The sequence below is a fragment of the Pelobates fuscus genome, chromosome 1 (assembly GCF_036172605.1).
Source record: "Pelobates fuscus isolate aPelFus1 chromosome 1, aPelFus1.pri, whole genome shotgun sequence".
Classification (NCBI taxonomy): Eukaryota; Metazoa; Chordata; class Amphibia; order Anura; family Pelobatidae; genus Pelobates; species Pelobates fuscus.
This window is the reverse complement of record NC_086317.1, coordinates 25,703,608-25,720,703: the sequence shown is the minus strand read 5'-3', so window position 1 is coordinate 25,720,703 and position 17,096 is coordinate 25,703,608. Positions and strand designations below refer to the sequence as shown.

At 43.9% G+C, this 17,096-nt stretch overlaps 1 protein-coding gene across 1 annotated transcript in view; it reads right to left on the bottom strand.

Annotated features, from left to right (window-relative positions):
- The window catches only part of TMPRSS3 (transmembrane serine protease 3), a 107,130-nt gene extending 90,299 nt beyond the window's left edge, over positions 1-16,831 (bottom strand). The window contains exons 1-3 of the mRNA XM_063444827.1: positions 16,333-16,831; positions 13,653-13,788; positions 9,944-10,019 (exon numbers count right to left, since the gene is read on the bottom strand). Coding sequence (XP_063300897.1) covers positions 9,944-10,019; positions 13,653-13,788; positions 16,333-16,831 — 711 coding nt within the window. The remainder of the gene's footprint in view (positions 1-9,943; positions 10,020-13,652; positions 13,789-16,332) is intronic.
- Positions 16,832-17,096: the final 265 nt, after the last annotated feature.

Below are 17,096 nucleotides of genomic sequence, written 5' to 3'. Positions count from 1 at the left end.
GGACTTAGAATAGGCATAGTAAATGTCAACCAGATACTCGCTTTTTTGCACTGGATTACATATACGTTAAATGGTGTGGGGTGTTTATTTTTTTAAATTTATTTTTATTTTACAAGAGGGAGCCCAAACTGAATAAAAAAGAGGGGGGAAAACAGAAATGGACACACAAAGGCTTTTTGCCTTGTTTTGCTTATTGTACAGTGCTTAATCATACGTTGGAGCTACAGGCTGAACTTGATTGACGCAAGTCTCTTTTCAGCTATGTAACTAAGTAACTATAAATAATTGTAATTGTTAATCATGACATATGCTTCGCACCCAAATCAAGGACTGGAACAGAAAAAAGAGATGTGGCAGAGCCGATTGCTGACTGTCAGTTCTGCCACAGTCATGGTAGAAAGGAGTGGGAGCAGTGGGGATCTGAAGCTCCAACCCCCTTAATCCTAAGTAATCCCTCTAAAAATAAATATATTACCTTTTAAGATTTTTTAACTTAGCTCTTTTAACTTTGATTTGAGTGCACATGGGAGCCAGAGAGTTTTTCTGTGTGCGTGCGAGTATATTTAAATGTGCATGTATCTACGTATGCATATGAATGTGTGTGTGAATGTGCGTGTGTGTGTATATGAAGTGTGTGCATGTGTGTGTATAAGAATATGTGTCTTAATTATCTATTGCATGCCTTACGTACAGAAGGGGGTCGGGGGTGCAGAGACTAACAAACACATGTAAGAAACGTGTCTCACAACAAGACAACTTGTCACGACCCCACGCGTTTCATCATGCTTGTGACATCCTCGGGGATTTCTCCTCCTGTGATGTCTCATGCGTGCACATTTGTGCTTCCCCTGAGGAAAGCATTGAAAGCATCAAAGAGTGAGGTCATCCAGCATCGTTTCACAAAGAAACACCAGGAAGCGCCTCTAGTGGCCACTAGAGCAGGAGTTAACCCTGCAAAATAATTATTGCAGTTTCTGTAAATCCACGATCACCTACATTGCAGGGTTACGGGGACAAAAACACTGCACCCAGACCACTTCAATGACACGAAGTGGTAAGGGCCTATAGTGTCCAGTTTAGAGTGTGCACCTGTTGCATGTATCTGCATCATGGTAGATATTCTGACATACCTTCATTGTTACTGTTGAGATATATACGCATATGATACTGAGCGTTTGAAGGATTTATGAGAAAAAGTTTTAAGTTAAACCTAAGAGGACTAAGTCTAGTATTTTGCGTATTTACTTGTTCCTATTCCTTATATCACCAGTGACATCATGTCATGTTCTATCATCATCCTGTGGTGGACCTCAACCACGCTTAAAGGTACACCAACAATCCAGGTTATGCCAGTATCCTCATCAGAAATGAACTGGAAAATGCTTTAACCTTGACCTGTTGGTGCACCTACATGAATGGATTGGGAACCACATATAATGCTGAGATCTGGATACCATTCCAATATTTGGCACCTAGAAGTAATGCCAACCCCATCCATTGCCTCCTTCTCCGACCACCACCACACTGGTCCTTTAAAATATCATGCAATGACTCAAGATAGGGTACCATTAAAATATTTTCAAAATATGATTGTAATCAATTTAATCTCTTCTTTTTCTTTCAAGTAATATGATCTCAGCACTCTGCATGTGAATCTAAGGAATAATAAATGTATTGCTAACTCTTTGTTGCTGAAGGTTTAATCACGAACGCATTCGGCAATTACGATCAGTAGACCTGGACATATATGAATACATTAATCAGCACTGAAAGGAAAGAATAACTCACGCTGAATCTTGCTAACATTTTTCGAAATTATTTTTTTAATTTGTTTCGCAGTTTTCACTAGAGAATCAATTTCAATTTAGAACTGGTATTGGAAATCTAGAAAATGATGATATTCATATTCTTTATTTTTTAATAAGCATTAACTGGCATGTTAAAGGAGACATCCATCACAGATATATAAAATATAATCCTATTACACTGGATTTTACCTTATCTATCGAAGGATCGCATGTTCAGTTTTTTTTTGTTTGTTTTTTTATATAATTCTATATGTGTATTGCAAAGTGAAATACAATATCTGGGCATTGTTCCTCTTATGTTGAAGCACAATTTGGGTTTGTTTGTTTTGCTTAAAATACCAGTTAAATCACTGGAAAACACAATGTTACATACACAACACAGATGGTAATGTAACGGTACTGCCACCTAGTGAACGTTAGTCCATTTACAAGCCTGAAGAAGGTGCCTATGAAATAATTTTAAACAGATATTTTAGACTCAAATCAAATTATGGACGGCCTCATTTGGTAATACAACCCAACGATACCAGTATTCACAACATCTAAATCTGAGTATAGTCATTTACATTCCTGAAATGGAGGAAATATGGCTAAAGGCAACAACTGTGCAGAGTAGGGGGGTTTGGATTAGGACATTTGGGTTAGTAGACTTAGGGAATTTGGGTTATGAGTTGGGTGTTTAAGGTTATGAGAATTATTATAGTAATGAGGATTAGCGGGATTATTTAGGATTAAGAGTGTAGGAGCTTCAGATCCCCACTGCTCCCACTCCTTTCTACCATGACTGTGGCAGAACTGACAGTCAGCAATCGGCTCTGCCACATTTCTGTTCCAGTCCTTGATTTGGGTGCGAGGCATATGTCATGATTAACAATTACAAATATTTATAGTTACTTAGTTACATAGCTGAAAAGAGACTTGCGTCAATCAAGTTCAGCCTATAGCTCCAAAGTATGATAAAGCACTGTACAATAAGCAAAACAAGGCAAACGATTCATTCTAAAAAAACAAAGAATATGAGAACTCTGAGAATGGGATAAAGCTTAGGTGCCCTTCGGTTAGTCCCTGCTTGTGTCTCAAAAATGTAACAGGGATATCAGCTGAACCTCGCTGACAAGGCCCAAAGAAGGCCGAAAAGATCGTTTAAGGTTGGTGTATCTCTCGTGCACAGAGAACTTGCCGGCATTTCGGTTCTGGACTGCCCTTATGGTTGGGATCAGTCTGATAGGCAATTGGCATAGCTTCACTTTGTAATGGCACAAGCGAGCAAAGGGCTAGCTACTCAGTGTAATGGCACTGAGCGTGGATTAAGCAAAGGGCTAGCTACTGAGTTTCTCTAAGCTTGTGCCTATTCTCAGACTTCTTGTATTCTCTGTTTTTGAAACAATGAATTGTCACGAAACACATTTTATATATGGGAACAGTGGGTGAAGCTTGCTCCAAACAAGCTTACAATCTAAAAGGATTAGGGACAAATCCATAGGAGGAAGAATGAGCTGGATAAGCCTAAAAGAATGGTGGGGTGTTTGGTAGGAAGGTGAACAGTAAATGGGAGACAGCAGAGAAAGGTTGTACGGGTTCGGAGTTAAGGGGGAGCTGAAAGGCTTCTCAAGAAAAGTGTGTTTTTTAGGGACTGCAGAGACGGGGAGAGTGGAAGGTGGCGTGGGAGGACATTCTATAAGGAAGGGGCAGCCCTGTAGATGATGAAATGTTATATAAATAATATATATCTATATTTTACAGGTAACTCAGAACAGATTACACCAAGATATTTCACAGGACATTATTTTTTTTTGTATGCATTTTTACTTTGAATACATTTTTGGAGCATTTAACGTTGTTCCTTGCAGTCATTGCTGCACTATTTTGTATTGCTACAGAATTTTGAAATATATGACAAATATATCAATTGTTTAAAGGAACACTATAGTCCAGGGGCATATTAGCCGCGAGGCAAACAAGGCATTTGCCTTGGGCGGCATTTTCCAGGGGGCGGCAAAAAAAGCCGCCCCCAAATGCCCAGGGCAAATGCCTTGTTAGCCTTGCGGCTAACTGACAAGGCAGGCTGCTGGGAGGTCGGGCGGCACTGGCGGGAGGGCGGCTAGCGAGGGAGCACTTCCTCTGAGCTGTCTGCTCAGCTCCCTCGCGCGCCGTAGAGTGAGGCTGGGAGCCGGAATATGACGTCATATTCCGGCTCCCAGCCTCACTCTGCGGCGCGCGAGGGAGCTCTGAGCTGACAGCTCAGAGGAAGTGCTCCCTCGCCGCCCGCCCAGGAGACAGCCTAGCAGCCCGACCGGCAGCCCCACTAGACCCAGGGCCGGCGCGTCCATAAGGCGGCACAGGCAGCCGCCTTAGGGCGCACCGGCCCGGGGGCGCAAATGTCGGGGTGACCGGCAGGAGGGAAGCGCACAGCTCCCCTCTCCTGCCGGTCACTTCTTGTAGCGTGGCTGAGCGGCAGCAGCATCCCCACAGACCAGCCTTCCTTCCTGCCGCGGACTGTGTGGAGGGGGCGGGGATATGAACACGTCATATCCCTGCTCCCTCTGTAGCACACAGCGCGCCCAGCATGGGCAGTGCTACCGCAGGGAACACCGGCCACCTTCATGTCAGCATGGGAGGACTTCCTCCCAAGAAGACTGCAGCTAGGAGGGGGGCTGGGCAGGCAGGACCAAAATTATATATAAACACACACCTGCATTCAAAAACCCAACACTACACGTAAATGCATGCTTGCATTCAAACGCAAACACTACATACAAACTCACCCCTACATTCACACAAACATACTCTATACAAACACATGCTTACAGTCAAACACACAAATACTGCAACGTGCTAAATACAATCCTGCAAGCATGGGGAATCGGTAGAGCCCCAGCTTTCAAAGCATTGTTGAAGTTGCACGACAGATGGGGATCTATCTTTTAGCCATCCTGTGTTCATACACAGACCGTCAAACAGTCTGTATGTCTCTGTATGACGATCTGTGTATGTATTCAAAAGGAATAAAGCAGGCAACACTCTAATAGTAATAATGGTATATTTATTGATAGGTGAACCACCCCAAAGAAAGTGCAATGTTTTGGTTCAGCAGAGCATTATTGCATGATTAAGGCTCTGCTGAGCTGAAACGTCACACTTTCTATGGGGTGGTTCACCTATCAATAAATATACCATCCTTACTATTGGAGTATTGCCTGCGTTTATTCCTTTTGAAGACTTTACCGGTGGATCCAGCGATGTCTGCCTGACACGGAGCATCTATCACTGTGGATGGCCGGAGCATTTACACGGAATCAGTGTGCAGGGTTCTTTGTTTGTCTGTGTATGTATGTCTCTGTATGCCTTGTCTGTATGTCTCTTTATGACTGTCTGCGTATGTATGTCTCTGTATCACTGTGTATGTATTTCTCTATATGCCAATCTCTATGTTTCTTTATGTCTGTGTATGTATTTTTGTGTGTGCCTGTGTCTGTATGAATGTATGTCTGTGTTTGTACGACAATGTACTTGTATGTGTAAATTGTATGACTGTGTTTGTTTGATTGTGGGCCTTTTATGACTGTGTGTCTGTATATCTTTGTGACTGTGTGCCTGAATAATTATGTCTGTGTGCTTGTATGGTTGTGTGTCTGTATGTTTGTGTATTTGTGCATGTATGTATTTTTGCCTGTATCTATGTCTATGTCTATATGGGAGAAAAAGAGGGGAAGAAAGGGGCTGAGGGGTTGTATGAGACACACTAAAGGGGTGTGTAAGGCACAAAGGGACCAGAGGGGTAAGAGAGTGGATATGCAACACTAATGGGGGTAAAATTCAAAAGGGGGGCTACGAGACACAGAGGTGAAGATGCATTGGGTTTTTTTGAGTGCGGGGGGGGGGGGGGGGCGTCAAAATGCATCTTCGCCTGTGTAGTCAAAAATCCTAGCACCGGCCCTGACTAGACCCCAGGGAGTTAGAGAACCCCCCCAGCATTCCCAAAGGTAAGGAGGCTGGGGGGGGGGGTAAATTAAAAGAAAATATATATATGTTAATGTGAGTGTGTATGTATGTATGTCTGTTAGTGTGTGTCAGCCTGTTAGTGTGTGAGTGTGTGTATGTCTGTTAGTGAGTGTGTGTATGTATGTCAGTGAGTGTGAGTGTGTCAGTGTGTGTGTCAGGCTGTTAGGGATTGTGTCTGTTAGTGTGTGAGTGTGTGAGTGTGTGTATGTCAGTGAGTGTGAGTGTGTCTGTTAGTGTGTGTGTGTGTGTGTGTGTATGTCTGTTAGTGAGTGTGAGTGTGTCTGTTAGTGTGTGTGTGTATGTCTGTTAGTGAGTGTGAGTGTGTCTGTTAGTGAGTGTGAGTGTGTCTGTTAGTGAGTGTGAGTGTGTCTGTTAGTGTGTGTATGTCTGTTAGTGAGTGTATGTCTGTTAGTGTGTGTGTATGTCTGTTAGTGTGTGTGTATGTCTGTTAGTGTGTGTGTATGTCTGTTAGTGAGTGTGAGTATGTCTGTTAGTGAGTGTGAGTGTGTCTGTTAGTGTGTGAGTGTGTCTGTTAGTGTGTGAGTGTGTCTGTTAGTGTGTGAGTGTATGTCTGTTAGTGAGTGTGTGTATGTCTGTTAGTGAGTGTGTGTGTATGTCTGTTAGTGAGTGTGAGTGTGTCTGTTAGTGTGTGAGTGTATGTATGTCAGTGAGTGTGGATGTGTTTGTTAGTGTGTGTATGTCAGTGAGTGTGTCTGTTAGTGTGTGTATGTATGTCAGTGAGTGTGTCTGTTAGTGTGTGTGTGTGTGTGTGTGTATGTATGTCAGTGAGTGTGAGTGTGTCTGTTAGTGTGTGAGTGTGTGTGTATGTATGTCAGTGAGTGTGTCTGTTAGTGTGTGTGTGTCTGTTAGTGGGTGTGAGTGTGTCTGTTAGTGAGTGTGAGTGCGTCTGTGAGTGTGTGTATGTCTGCTAGTGAGTGTGAGTGTGTCTGTTAGTGAGTGTGTGTCTGTCTGTTAGCTAATGTATGCTTATCTGTCAATTCATGTGTGTGTGTATTTAGAAGGCGGGGCGGGGAGAAGGGTTGGGTGGGGGGTGGGGGGCGCCTGAGTTTTGTCCTGCCTAGGGCAGCACAAAACCAGGATACACCACTGCTATAGTCACCTAAATTACTTTAGCTAAATAAAGCAGTTTTAGCGTATAGATCATTCCCCTGTAATTTCACTACTCAATTCACTGTCATTTAGGAGTTATATCACTTTGTTTCTGTTTATGCAGCCCTAGTCACACCTCCCCTGGCTATGATTGACAGAGCCTGCATGAAAAAAAAACTGCTTTCACTTTCAAACAGATGTAATTTACCTTAAAAAATTGTATCTCAATCTCTAAATTGAACTTTAATCACATACAGGTGGCTCTTGCAGGGTCTAGCAAGCTATTAACATAGCAGGGGATAAGAAAATCTTTAATAAACAGAACTTGCAATTAAGAAAGCCTAAATTGGGCTCTCTTTACAGGAAGTATTTATGGAAGGATGTGCAAGTCACATGCAGGGAGGTGTGACTAGGGTTTATAAACAAAGGGATTTAACTCCTAAATGGCAGAGGATTGAGCAGTGAGGCTGCAGGGGCATGTTCTATACACCAAAACTGCTTCATTAAGCTTATGTTGTTCAGGTGACTATAGTGTCCCTTTAATTTACTTTAAAATGTTAGTACATCGTTTACCAGAATCTCTTGAGTTCCTTATTTTAATTTTTTATTGAACAATAATTTTGACAATGCTTTTTAGTTGACAGCAGAAGATAATATATATATATTATCATATGCCGATATAAACTCACAGTAGGCAGCTGTTTTACCACTCTATCAGTAACACTAAATTCCAGAGTCCGAGGCAAGATTACCTAGGCCCTGGGCAGGATGCCAGATTAGATCCCTCTCCTAGTACCCTGGATGGGTTATTTTTCTGTGAGTGGTGTGTGTGTGTCTAGTGGCTGAGTGATGTGTGTGTGGAGGCTGCTGAGAGATGTATGTGGGGCACACCAAAGAATCAGCAGTTTGGAACAGGACTGAGCAGAGAGGTCTATTGATCTACTTGCTGGCTCAAGGACAGCCCCTCACTTACAGAGCCAGAGCTCCAGACCCAGCCAGGGGCCCACCATGCCCCTGCCTAAGCTCGTTCCCTAGTCGTCCACCTATTCTAAGTCCAATTCTGCTGATTATGTTACATGAAACCCTCAAAAAGACCTTTTTTACCCTTTTTGATTTGTTTGAAGGTGCCTTATAGGATCAGGAACACAAACATGTATTTCTGACCCTATAGGGTTAAAACCACCATCTAGCCACCCTGGTCCCTTCATGCCTCCCTAAACATAGTAAATCTTACTTATATTCAAGACTGGAGCTGCTTGCTTTCTGTTTCCTTTAGACCTGCCCACTGCCTGCTGACATCAGCAGAAGTGGTAGCCTGATTCAATCACAATGCTTCCCCATAGGATTGGCTGAGACTGACAAGAGGCAGATCAGGGGCAGAGCCAGCACAATGTAAACACAGTCCTGGCCAATCAGCATCTCCTCATAGAGATTAATTGAATCAATGAATGTCTATGAGAAAAGTTCAGTGTCTGCATGCAGAGGGAGGAGACACTGAATGTTTGGATGCATTTTAGGCTGCCATGACCCAGGGAGGATCTCGAACAGCCATCTGAGGGGTGGCCAGTGAAGTTACCACTAGACTGTAATGTAAACACTGCATTTTCTCTGAAAAGACAGTGTTTACAGCAAAAAGCCTGAAGGTAATGATTCTACTCACCAGAACAAATTCAATAAGCTGTAGTTGTTCTGGTGACTATAGTGTCCCTTTGATTTTCAGACAAATTGAAAAGAAAAAAAAAGCATCCATTATGAAAGATTCACAAATTAATTTGTGAATTGTTGGGCAAATAAAATGAATTCAATACAAATTTGAAACATGGCAATTTTAGTCCGAACATTTTAAATTTACTTTGAACTCATTTTGCATTACTGAAAATGTATACTTTGGTGAATAACCCTCTTAGTATTCACTACACTGAAAACGAATGTCACATTCAGTTAATGACGGCAAAGAGCTGCCAAAACGTGCAAGAAATTCAGTGTTGGCAGAAGGTTTTTATGGGCCAGATTGTGAGGATGGCAAAGTGTCACTTTTAGTCCTTAAGTGGTTAAAAATTGCGTTAAGTGGAGTTAGATTAACTAGAATACATTCGGAAGACTGAAACTATAGCAATTGTGTAAAAATGGGATGATTGAGGTCACTGAGGTGGAATTTAATTCTCTCTCGTTAAGGCAGAAACATAGCTCCCCAGTGGATTGTCGCAGCAGATTCCAGACCGCAATATGTCAACGATAACTGAGCAGGTCCACTTACTGAATACAGGAGGGGTGTGAAGCAGATAGCCCTGCTTTTCATTACAGCTGGACCTGCTTGTTCTCCCCTTATTGATCAGTTTGGTGCCCTACTAGTCTGTAAGCCAGCTACAAGGTCTTGTTGCAAGTGACAGTTTTGCAGGCTGGTGTTTATAAATAAAACACTTGTATAAACTAGTTCTACCATTTGGCAGTGCATGTGATGTGGTCTATGAGTCACTTGACACTCAAACAACCAAAAAGGTGTCTAGATGTCAAAAAAAAAGTTGTAGTCAACAATTTAATGCCAACCGTTAACAAGCCCTGACCTACTCATGCCGAGTTATTCACTGAACAAAATCAAAATGGCCAATATGGAAACAAACTTTGAGAGGTGCTTTAATACTTTTCTATCGTCTGAAAGTTACACATCCAAAACCATATTGATTTAAATTAATTCCTAAATAGAGTCTCTCTCATTTACTATGCATAACCCCAAAATAGTCCAACAGTCCGGAATTGATCAGGAATGGGTTCATACACAATTCCCAAACAATAAAAAAACAATTTGCAGAAAACAAGCAATGGGTAATACATGAAGGAAACAGGGGTGCCGGGGACCCATTATTAACCAAGAAAGAGCCTCCTTTATCATCACATTGTGGGTGGTAATGTATAGGAGGTCTGGATATACATTTTGATCTCTTGCCTGATGTAAATCAGGTGAGGTAAAATGCAACACAGACATAATTAGTCTAACGTAATAAGTTGTGTTGCATTTTCCTCACCTGATCTGCATCAGGTAAGAGGTCAAAAATGATATCCAGACCTTCTATATACAGGTAGGATCCAACAACCCCTGAGCTGCAATGTGTATACACAAGTGAATTAACTTGCAACTGTAAACCAGGCATAATTTGAGATTATCACAAAATGAATGTCATAAAAATGTAACTGAGCATGGTTCGGCCAAATATGGGACTGTTGGGAAGAGTATGTTAATACATTCTCTATCGTGTCACCCATGTAAAGCATATCATTATGAATACTGTTCCCTGTACCATGCCAGCAGATACCCAGATAGAATAAAAGCTGCATTGGAAACGTTTCCAGTTTGTATATATTAGTCTAAAATTTGCAATTACTTTTTCTATTTTTCGCACTTCTAAGATTAGCGAATAGCCGAATGCCTACAATATTTAGAATAGGATATCAAGCTTCATACACTCATAATTTATGCTGATAATATATGATTATATCTGTGACAGAGATGAAGAGTTTAACAAAAATATTGTCAATTTCTATATTGAATATGGTTTAGTATGGCCTCCAGCCATTGCAATCATTTTCTCATTGAATAAATTCATAACGCCAAATGGGTTTTGTTGCAAATACGATTGCATTTTGAGAGACAATACTTTTTCCAATAAATTACATTATTTTTCCCCTAGCTTTTAATTACCTACATTATTCCTAGCTCATTGCATTACTATATTGGCATTCTTACGTTTCATTCTACAGAAGTGTTTAAAAAAAATGTATTCATTAAACTAGAGACCGACAAGGAAATTGCTCATTTTAGGATAAAATAGCTGAATTTTAAACATATTTCAACTCAAGCTCAGTTATTTTGGTTTAAAATGTACAAATCCCATCATGTCAATTCTTTACAGTTTCCATTGATTTGGAAGCCATAGCTAATTTTGGAGGAAAGTATCGGGACATCTGACCATTACACCAACAGGGCCTTTTATGACATTGCATTCTATATACATAGATTTAATATGTCGTTGGCCTCCCCTTTGCAGCCATAACAGCTTTCAATTTTCTGATTTGGGGATGTTTCTGTGGGAATTGTTGCCTATTCATCCAGTAGAGCATTTGTGAGCTCAGGACCCGATGTTGGACGAGAAGACCTGGCTCAAAATCTCCATTCCAGTTCGTCCCAAAGGTGTTTGATGGGGTTGAGGTAAGGGTTCTTCTACACCAAACTCACTCAACCATGTCTGAGACACAGTCATGCTGGAATAGAAAATGGCCTTTCTAAAACCGTTCCCACAAAGACGGAAGCATAAAATTGCCCAAAATGTCTTGAAATGCTGAAGCATTAAAATTTCCCTTTACTGGAAGTAAGGGGCCTATTCCAACCCCTGGAAATATTCCCCATACCATTATCCCTCTTCATCAAACTTTACAGTTGGCACAATGCTGTCAGGCAAGTAACGTTCTCCAAACCCAGACTCACCCATCACAATGCCAAACAGAGAAGTGTGATTCAGCGCTGCACAGAACACATGTCCACTGCTCTACACCTGCATGATGTCCTGTGTATGTGACAGCTGGCTTTTCTTAGCAGGGAAGTTCTGATACAGTAAGTTGACACAGAGAATCAACCAATTCAATGTTTTCCAACTGTATTATTTTGGTCTATGTTTGCAATCAGCTTATTCAGGGTTAATCATTAAAGTGAGAGTTTAAAGGAAGTTCAACGTTGATTATCAATTTCAGGCCAAAGAAACCTGAAAGCATAGCTCAGCAATTATGACTTAAATTTGAAATGTACTTTAAATTCTCACTTTAGTAACTAACTCTAAATGAGTAAACTAACATTGTAGGCCAAAATAATGTATTTGGGAAAAATATTCAATTAAGTGAATTTGTTATTGTATTTAAAAAGTACAAGTAAGCACAGTAGGAGCCAGCGTCGAGGGACCCCAGTGCTGTAATCAGGTAAGTAGTGAAGGGTTTTTAACCTTTTCATTCCTGGCGGGAAGGGGGGCAAAGGGACACTGTCATGTTAGTAATACAGCATTCTATTCCTAACACTAAACTGTTCCCTTAGTTGCTGTGCAGTTGCTAAAAAGGATCCCATGAGGACGGGGCCTGTGAAATAACAGGGGGGACATTGTCATCCATGTGCCCCCAACTGTGGGAATCGGGAGGGTGCTATTCTAATATACACGGGTGAAGACCTAGTGGGGGGAGCACATGGACAAAGGGTGAGGGCCCCGATATTAATAGTAAAGGGGGAAGACCTATTGTCCTCTTGGCCCCCACCTATGGTTGATGGGTGGGAGCCTTCATTTTAATATTTAAGGTGGGGGACCCCACCTGCCACATACCACCTTACAGTAATATGGGGGTCTTATTGATTAATTAATGAAAAGAATATATTTATATATTTAACCCTCATGCCACCAAGGTTTTTTAACTGCTAGCACTGGCAGCAGGCAAATAGTTTGGATTTTCTTTTATTTATTTTTAACCGTGGCCCTGATTTCAAGCCTCCGGGTCGAGATTAGCAGAATTGGGTCTGGATTTCAGCCAACTAGTGGTGTTTAGTCTGCCTAAAATCTAAACCAAATTCAGGCCTATTTACTGAATTCCATGAAAAATGTTCGGATTTTGCACATTATTATTTACTTTATTTTGTCCATGGGCTTTAATATATTTTGTATTTTTTTTTAATGTGCAATGCAAAAAGGGCTTGTGAATTGAAGATTATGCTAGCGCTAGTGTACTTATAATCTTAATTTTAATAATGACAGGAGGCGAGTATTTTGCATAAACTCTCTTTACTAACTCCACATAGCAGTAAAGAAAAGTGAAAACATTAACCAATCAAAAAATAGTAGGAGGTATAGTATTCACAGTGATGAGGCTCCTCCCCCTCTTTCAAAAGCGACATCAAAACACATAAAATATATTAAAGAAACGGATAAAGTCTCGAAACATGCACCAACGGGTGACTTTACGAAGTGCGAAGTCCTAGAGGTTAGAGGATGGCCCAAACATGCACCAACGGGTGACTTTCCCAAGAACGAAGTCCTGATGGCTGAAGGAAGGTCCGAACATGTCCATCCTGAGCGTAAGCTGTAACGTCTTGAAGTTATGCTGAAAAAGAGCGTGGAAAAGGTTAGGAACCGGTCTGGCAACTGGTTGCAGTGATGTAATAAACCCAACACAGATTCCACTGAAAGTTAAAACTAGTCTAAGTATGACATTGATTAGTAACAAGTCTGTAGCTAAACAAGGTACAAGTCCGATTAAATTAGCTGAGTAAGGAGACAGAGAAAAAGGAAGGAATATACAGAGTATAGGTATACTTACATGAGATCTCATCCTCCAGAGTATAGGTATACTTACATGGGATCTCCTTCCTCGAGGGTGTGGAGGGTGGGAAAATACTCGCCTCCTGTCATTATTAAAATTAAGATTATAAGTACACTAGCGCTAGCATAATCTTCAATTTTACCACATGACAGGAGGCTTCATATTTTGCATTTTTAACGCTGAAACAGGAGAGACGTGGCTGCCCCCGGGTTCGGGCGGAAGTAGAAGGTCCGAAAGGTTGATTCTCGTGACCAATCTGCGGCTCGTAGGATGTCTGCCAGGGACGCGCCTGCGGCGAAAGCTGATGAGGATGCCGCACCCCAGACGGAATGGGCTCCGAAGGCCTCCTCTACGCCCGTCAGAGATAGAATCCATCTTACCCACCTGGCCAGGGTGGTGGTAGAGACTGGTACATGTGGTCTAACGTAGGACACCAAGAGTTGGCCCGAAGGTGAGACCCGCAATCGGGATGTGACTTCCACGTACCGATGCAGGGTGGACACCACGCAGAGAAGCGGTTCTGTAGGGAAAAAAGGGTAGAAAACTGATGTGGAATCGGATTTCGTACGGTGTGAAATTTGGAAGGTAACTCCCTCTGGGGAGACCGAAAAGGCATCGATGTCGAATGCTCGTACGTCCGAGACTCTGCGGAATGAGACCAAACAAAGTAGAAGTGTCAGTTTAGCTGATAGCTGTCGGAGCGAGAGTCTGTTGTTGTCCGGCCAGTCCCTAATGAATTGTAGAACGATCTCGACGTCCCATAGTCGGGAATATTTAGGTCTTGGGGGCCTCTGTAGTCTGATGCCCCTGAGAAGACGGCATACCAATGGGTCTTTTCCAACGGGGATCCCCTGGGTCGGAACGTGGGCTGCCGAAATTGCGGAGCGTATGACGTTGAGGGATCGATAAGATCGGCCCGTGGAGAAGAGGTGAGAGAGGAAATTCAAGATGGCTGTTATAGGTGCCGTAAAGGGATCGAAATTCCGTTCACTGCACCAAGTAGACCAGGAGTTCCATGCTGATAAGTAACATCGTCTGGTTCCTGGTGCCCATGAGTCCCATAGGAGATCTCGAGACGTTTGCGATAAGTCTTCGGTTTGCCAGCCCCAAAGGCTGGCGTCTGATTCCAGAACGATGTCGGGAGAATTCCCGAAGATGGCTCGGCCGTTCCAAGCCTCCATGCTGTCCAACCACCATCCGAGTTCTTCCTTGATTTCTTCCGTTACCGGAATGTTCTGGTCGTAGGAAGGGTTCTGGCGGAGGAAAGAGGCCTTGAGATGTTGCATCGCCCTGTAGTGTAGTGGGCCTGGGAAGATTGCCTGAATCGATGCGGACAGTAGGCCCACGATCCGAGCTAGGTTGCGGAGGGGAATGGTGTGGCAGCGGATGACCCTGCGTAGTTCCTTCTTGATGGCTGTGATCTTCGAGATCGGGAGTCGTAAGGTGCTGGTCTTGGAGTCTATCTCGAAGCCCAGGAACTGTATCGTCTGGGCTGGGGATAGTTCCGATTTTTGGTAATTTACCACGAAGCCTAGGGACGTCAGGAGTTGAATGGTATATCGTGTGTGTTGCGTTAGACTGTACCTGTCTGAGGAGAACAGTAGCAGGTCGTCCAGGTAGCTAATGCACCGAATTCCTTGAGTTCGTAGTCGTGATACAACTGGTTTGAGAAGCTTGGTGAAGCACCACGGTGCTGAGCTGAGGCCGAAAGGGAGGCATGTGAACTGCCAGGGTTGGTTTTGCCATAGGAATCTGAGGAATTGACGGCAAGATGCGTGGACGGGGACCGACAGGTAAGCGTCCTTGAGGTCTAGCCTCGTAAACCAGTCCCTGTCTTGTAGAAGATCTCTCAGAAGATGGATGCCCTCCATCTTGAAGTGCCTGTACGTTACAAAAGCGTTGAGTCCCTTCAAATTTATAACCGGACGGAACTCTCCAGATTTCTTCTTTACTAGGAAAATGTTGCTGAAGAAACCCTGTCCGTCGTGAGCCGGTTCTATCGCCCCTTTTGTTTGGAGCTCTCGTAGTTCGCCGTCGATCAGGCGGCGGTCCTCCTGGGAGCATCGAATGGGATGCGGAGGAGTGAGCTGGTAAGGGGGTTCTACGAAGTCGATGACGTAGCCCCGAACTGTCTGGAGGATCCATGCGTCCGTGGAGATGGTTATCCATTTCTGAAAAGACAGAGCAATACGGCCTGCGGTATAAGGGGAAAGTGAAACAAGAGGCATGATGTTGCTTACCTGTGGGGAAGCGTGCTCTGCCAAGGTTACGAGGTCCTCTGCCTCGGTCTGCTCCTCGGGTATAGGAGAAGGGTTGTCTGAAGCCCACTTCTGGGTAGAAGGGTTGTGGTCTGTGTGACCGGGGGCCAGAAGGCCAGAATCGGCTGGCTGCGCGGCCCCTGTAGCGGCCAGCCCGTCCAAAAACACCCCGACTGGGGTAACCTCTGAAGACTCGCTTCATGGATGTCTGAGCTTTATTCAGGGACGTAAAAATATTGACATGCTTGTTCAGCTCTTTTAAGAAGGATTCCCCAAATAGTTTGCCCTGTGCCAACGGTCCCATTTCCTTGGTGCCCAACTCCACCAGTTTTCCGTCAATACGAGTAAAGCTGCCTTGCGCCTCTCAGAGGAGAGGGCTACGTTGGTATTGCCAACGAAACAGAAGCACCTTTGTGCCCATTCTCTTATGTCGTGTGCCCATTCCTTGACCATGCTAGAGTCAAATTGATCGGCTCTAGTGAAAGCATCATCTGCCAGGTATAATATGCGGGAGAGTGGGCCGATGGCGTCCAGCAGCTTGTCTTGGACCCCGTGGAATCCCTTCTCCACGCCCCGTCGAGGGTCGCGGCCACCCCGGGACATAAAGGTGTTCATCACCTGGTCAAACTCTGGGGTTTGAGTTACATGGTCGGGAAGCGAGGGGCGTGGGCATTCCGAGCGTAGACGGTTGCGCACCGTTTTATCAAGTGGTTTGCGAAGCCAGCGGTGCATAAATTGGGAGAGGTGGTCGGGGGGTGTCCAGTCCCCAGCGCGTGGGTGGCGGATATTGCGAGGGTCAAAAAGACGTTGCACTGTGGGGTCTAGGATGGCATCCTCTTCCTGAGTAGGTGTGAGGTCGTCTGGTAACTGACTGTGATCCAGGAAGGTGCCTCGTAAGAGGCCCGTATGGGAGCCGGAGTCCGAGTCCCAATTGTCATCTTGCGGATCAGAGTCCGCGGCTTGCCACTCGTCCAACAGGGCCATAGAGCGCGTGTGTTCTTCCCCCTCATCCGAGGAGTAGTGGGCAGGAGTGGGTGGGGCTGGCCTTTGGCGTTTGGGTGCCTTACCCTTGGCTGGTGTATCGCCTGCTTTCTCACCTTTCCAGTGACGTTTGGCGGGGCGTGGGTCCGCCAGCACGTGTGACTCTGAGGCCTCAGAGGCCTCGTCTTGAGGTTGTGTGAGCGTGGCTTTTTTGGGTTTGTCGGTAGATGCCGACATAACTCTGGACAGCGCTTTCTCCATAGAGGCGGAGACGGCTTCTGCAATCATAGACTGGAAGTCCGCAGGGGTTTGGGATGCTTCCATAGTGGTTATGGTGTTGGCACAGGGTAGATGGGCTAGGGGTCAGGTGGTTATAATATGCACTCAAAATTAATAATAATAAAATCGGTAATAGCAACACCCCAGCAGGGTGTGTGGTAGTATAGGTACAAGTAATAGTACCAGAAACCCCAGCAGGGTAAGTTGGGTTTTCTTGCTGGGCCGCACCCAGAGATGTATGTATATATATCAGTGAGGATGGCACGAAATCCACCTTAATGTGATATCAATATGGGGTTGGAATGCCCCT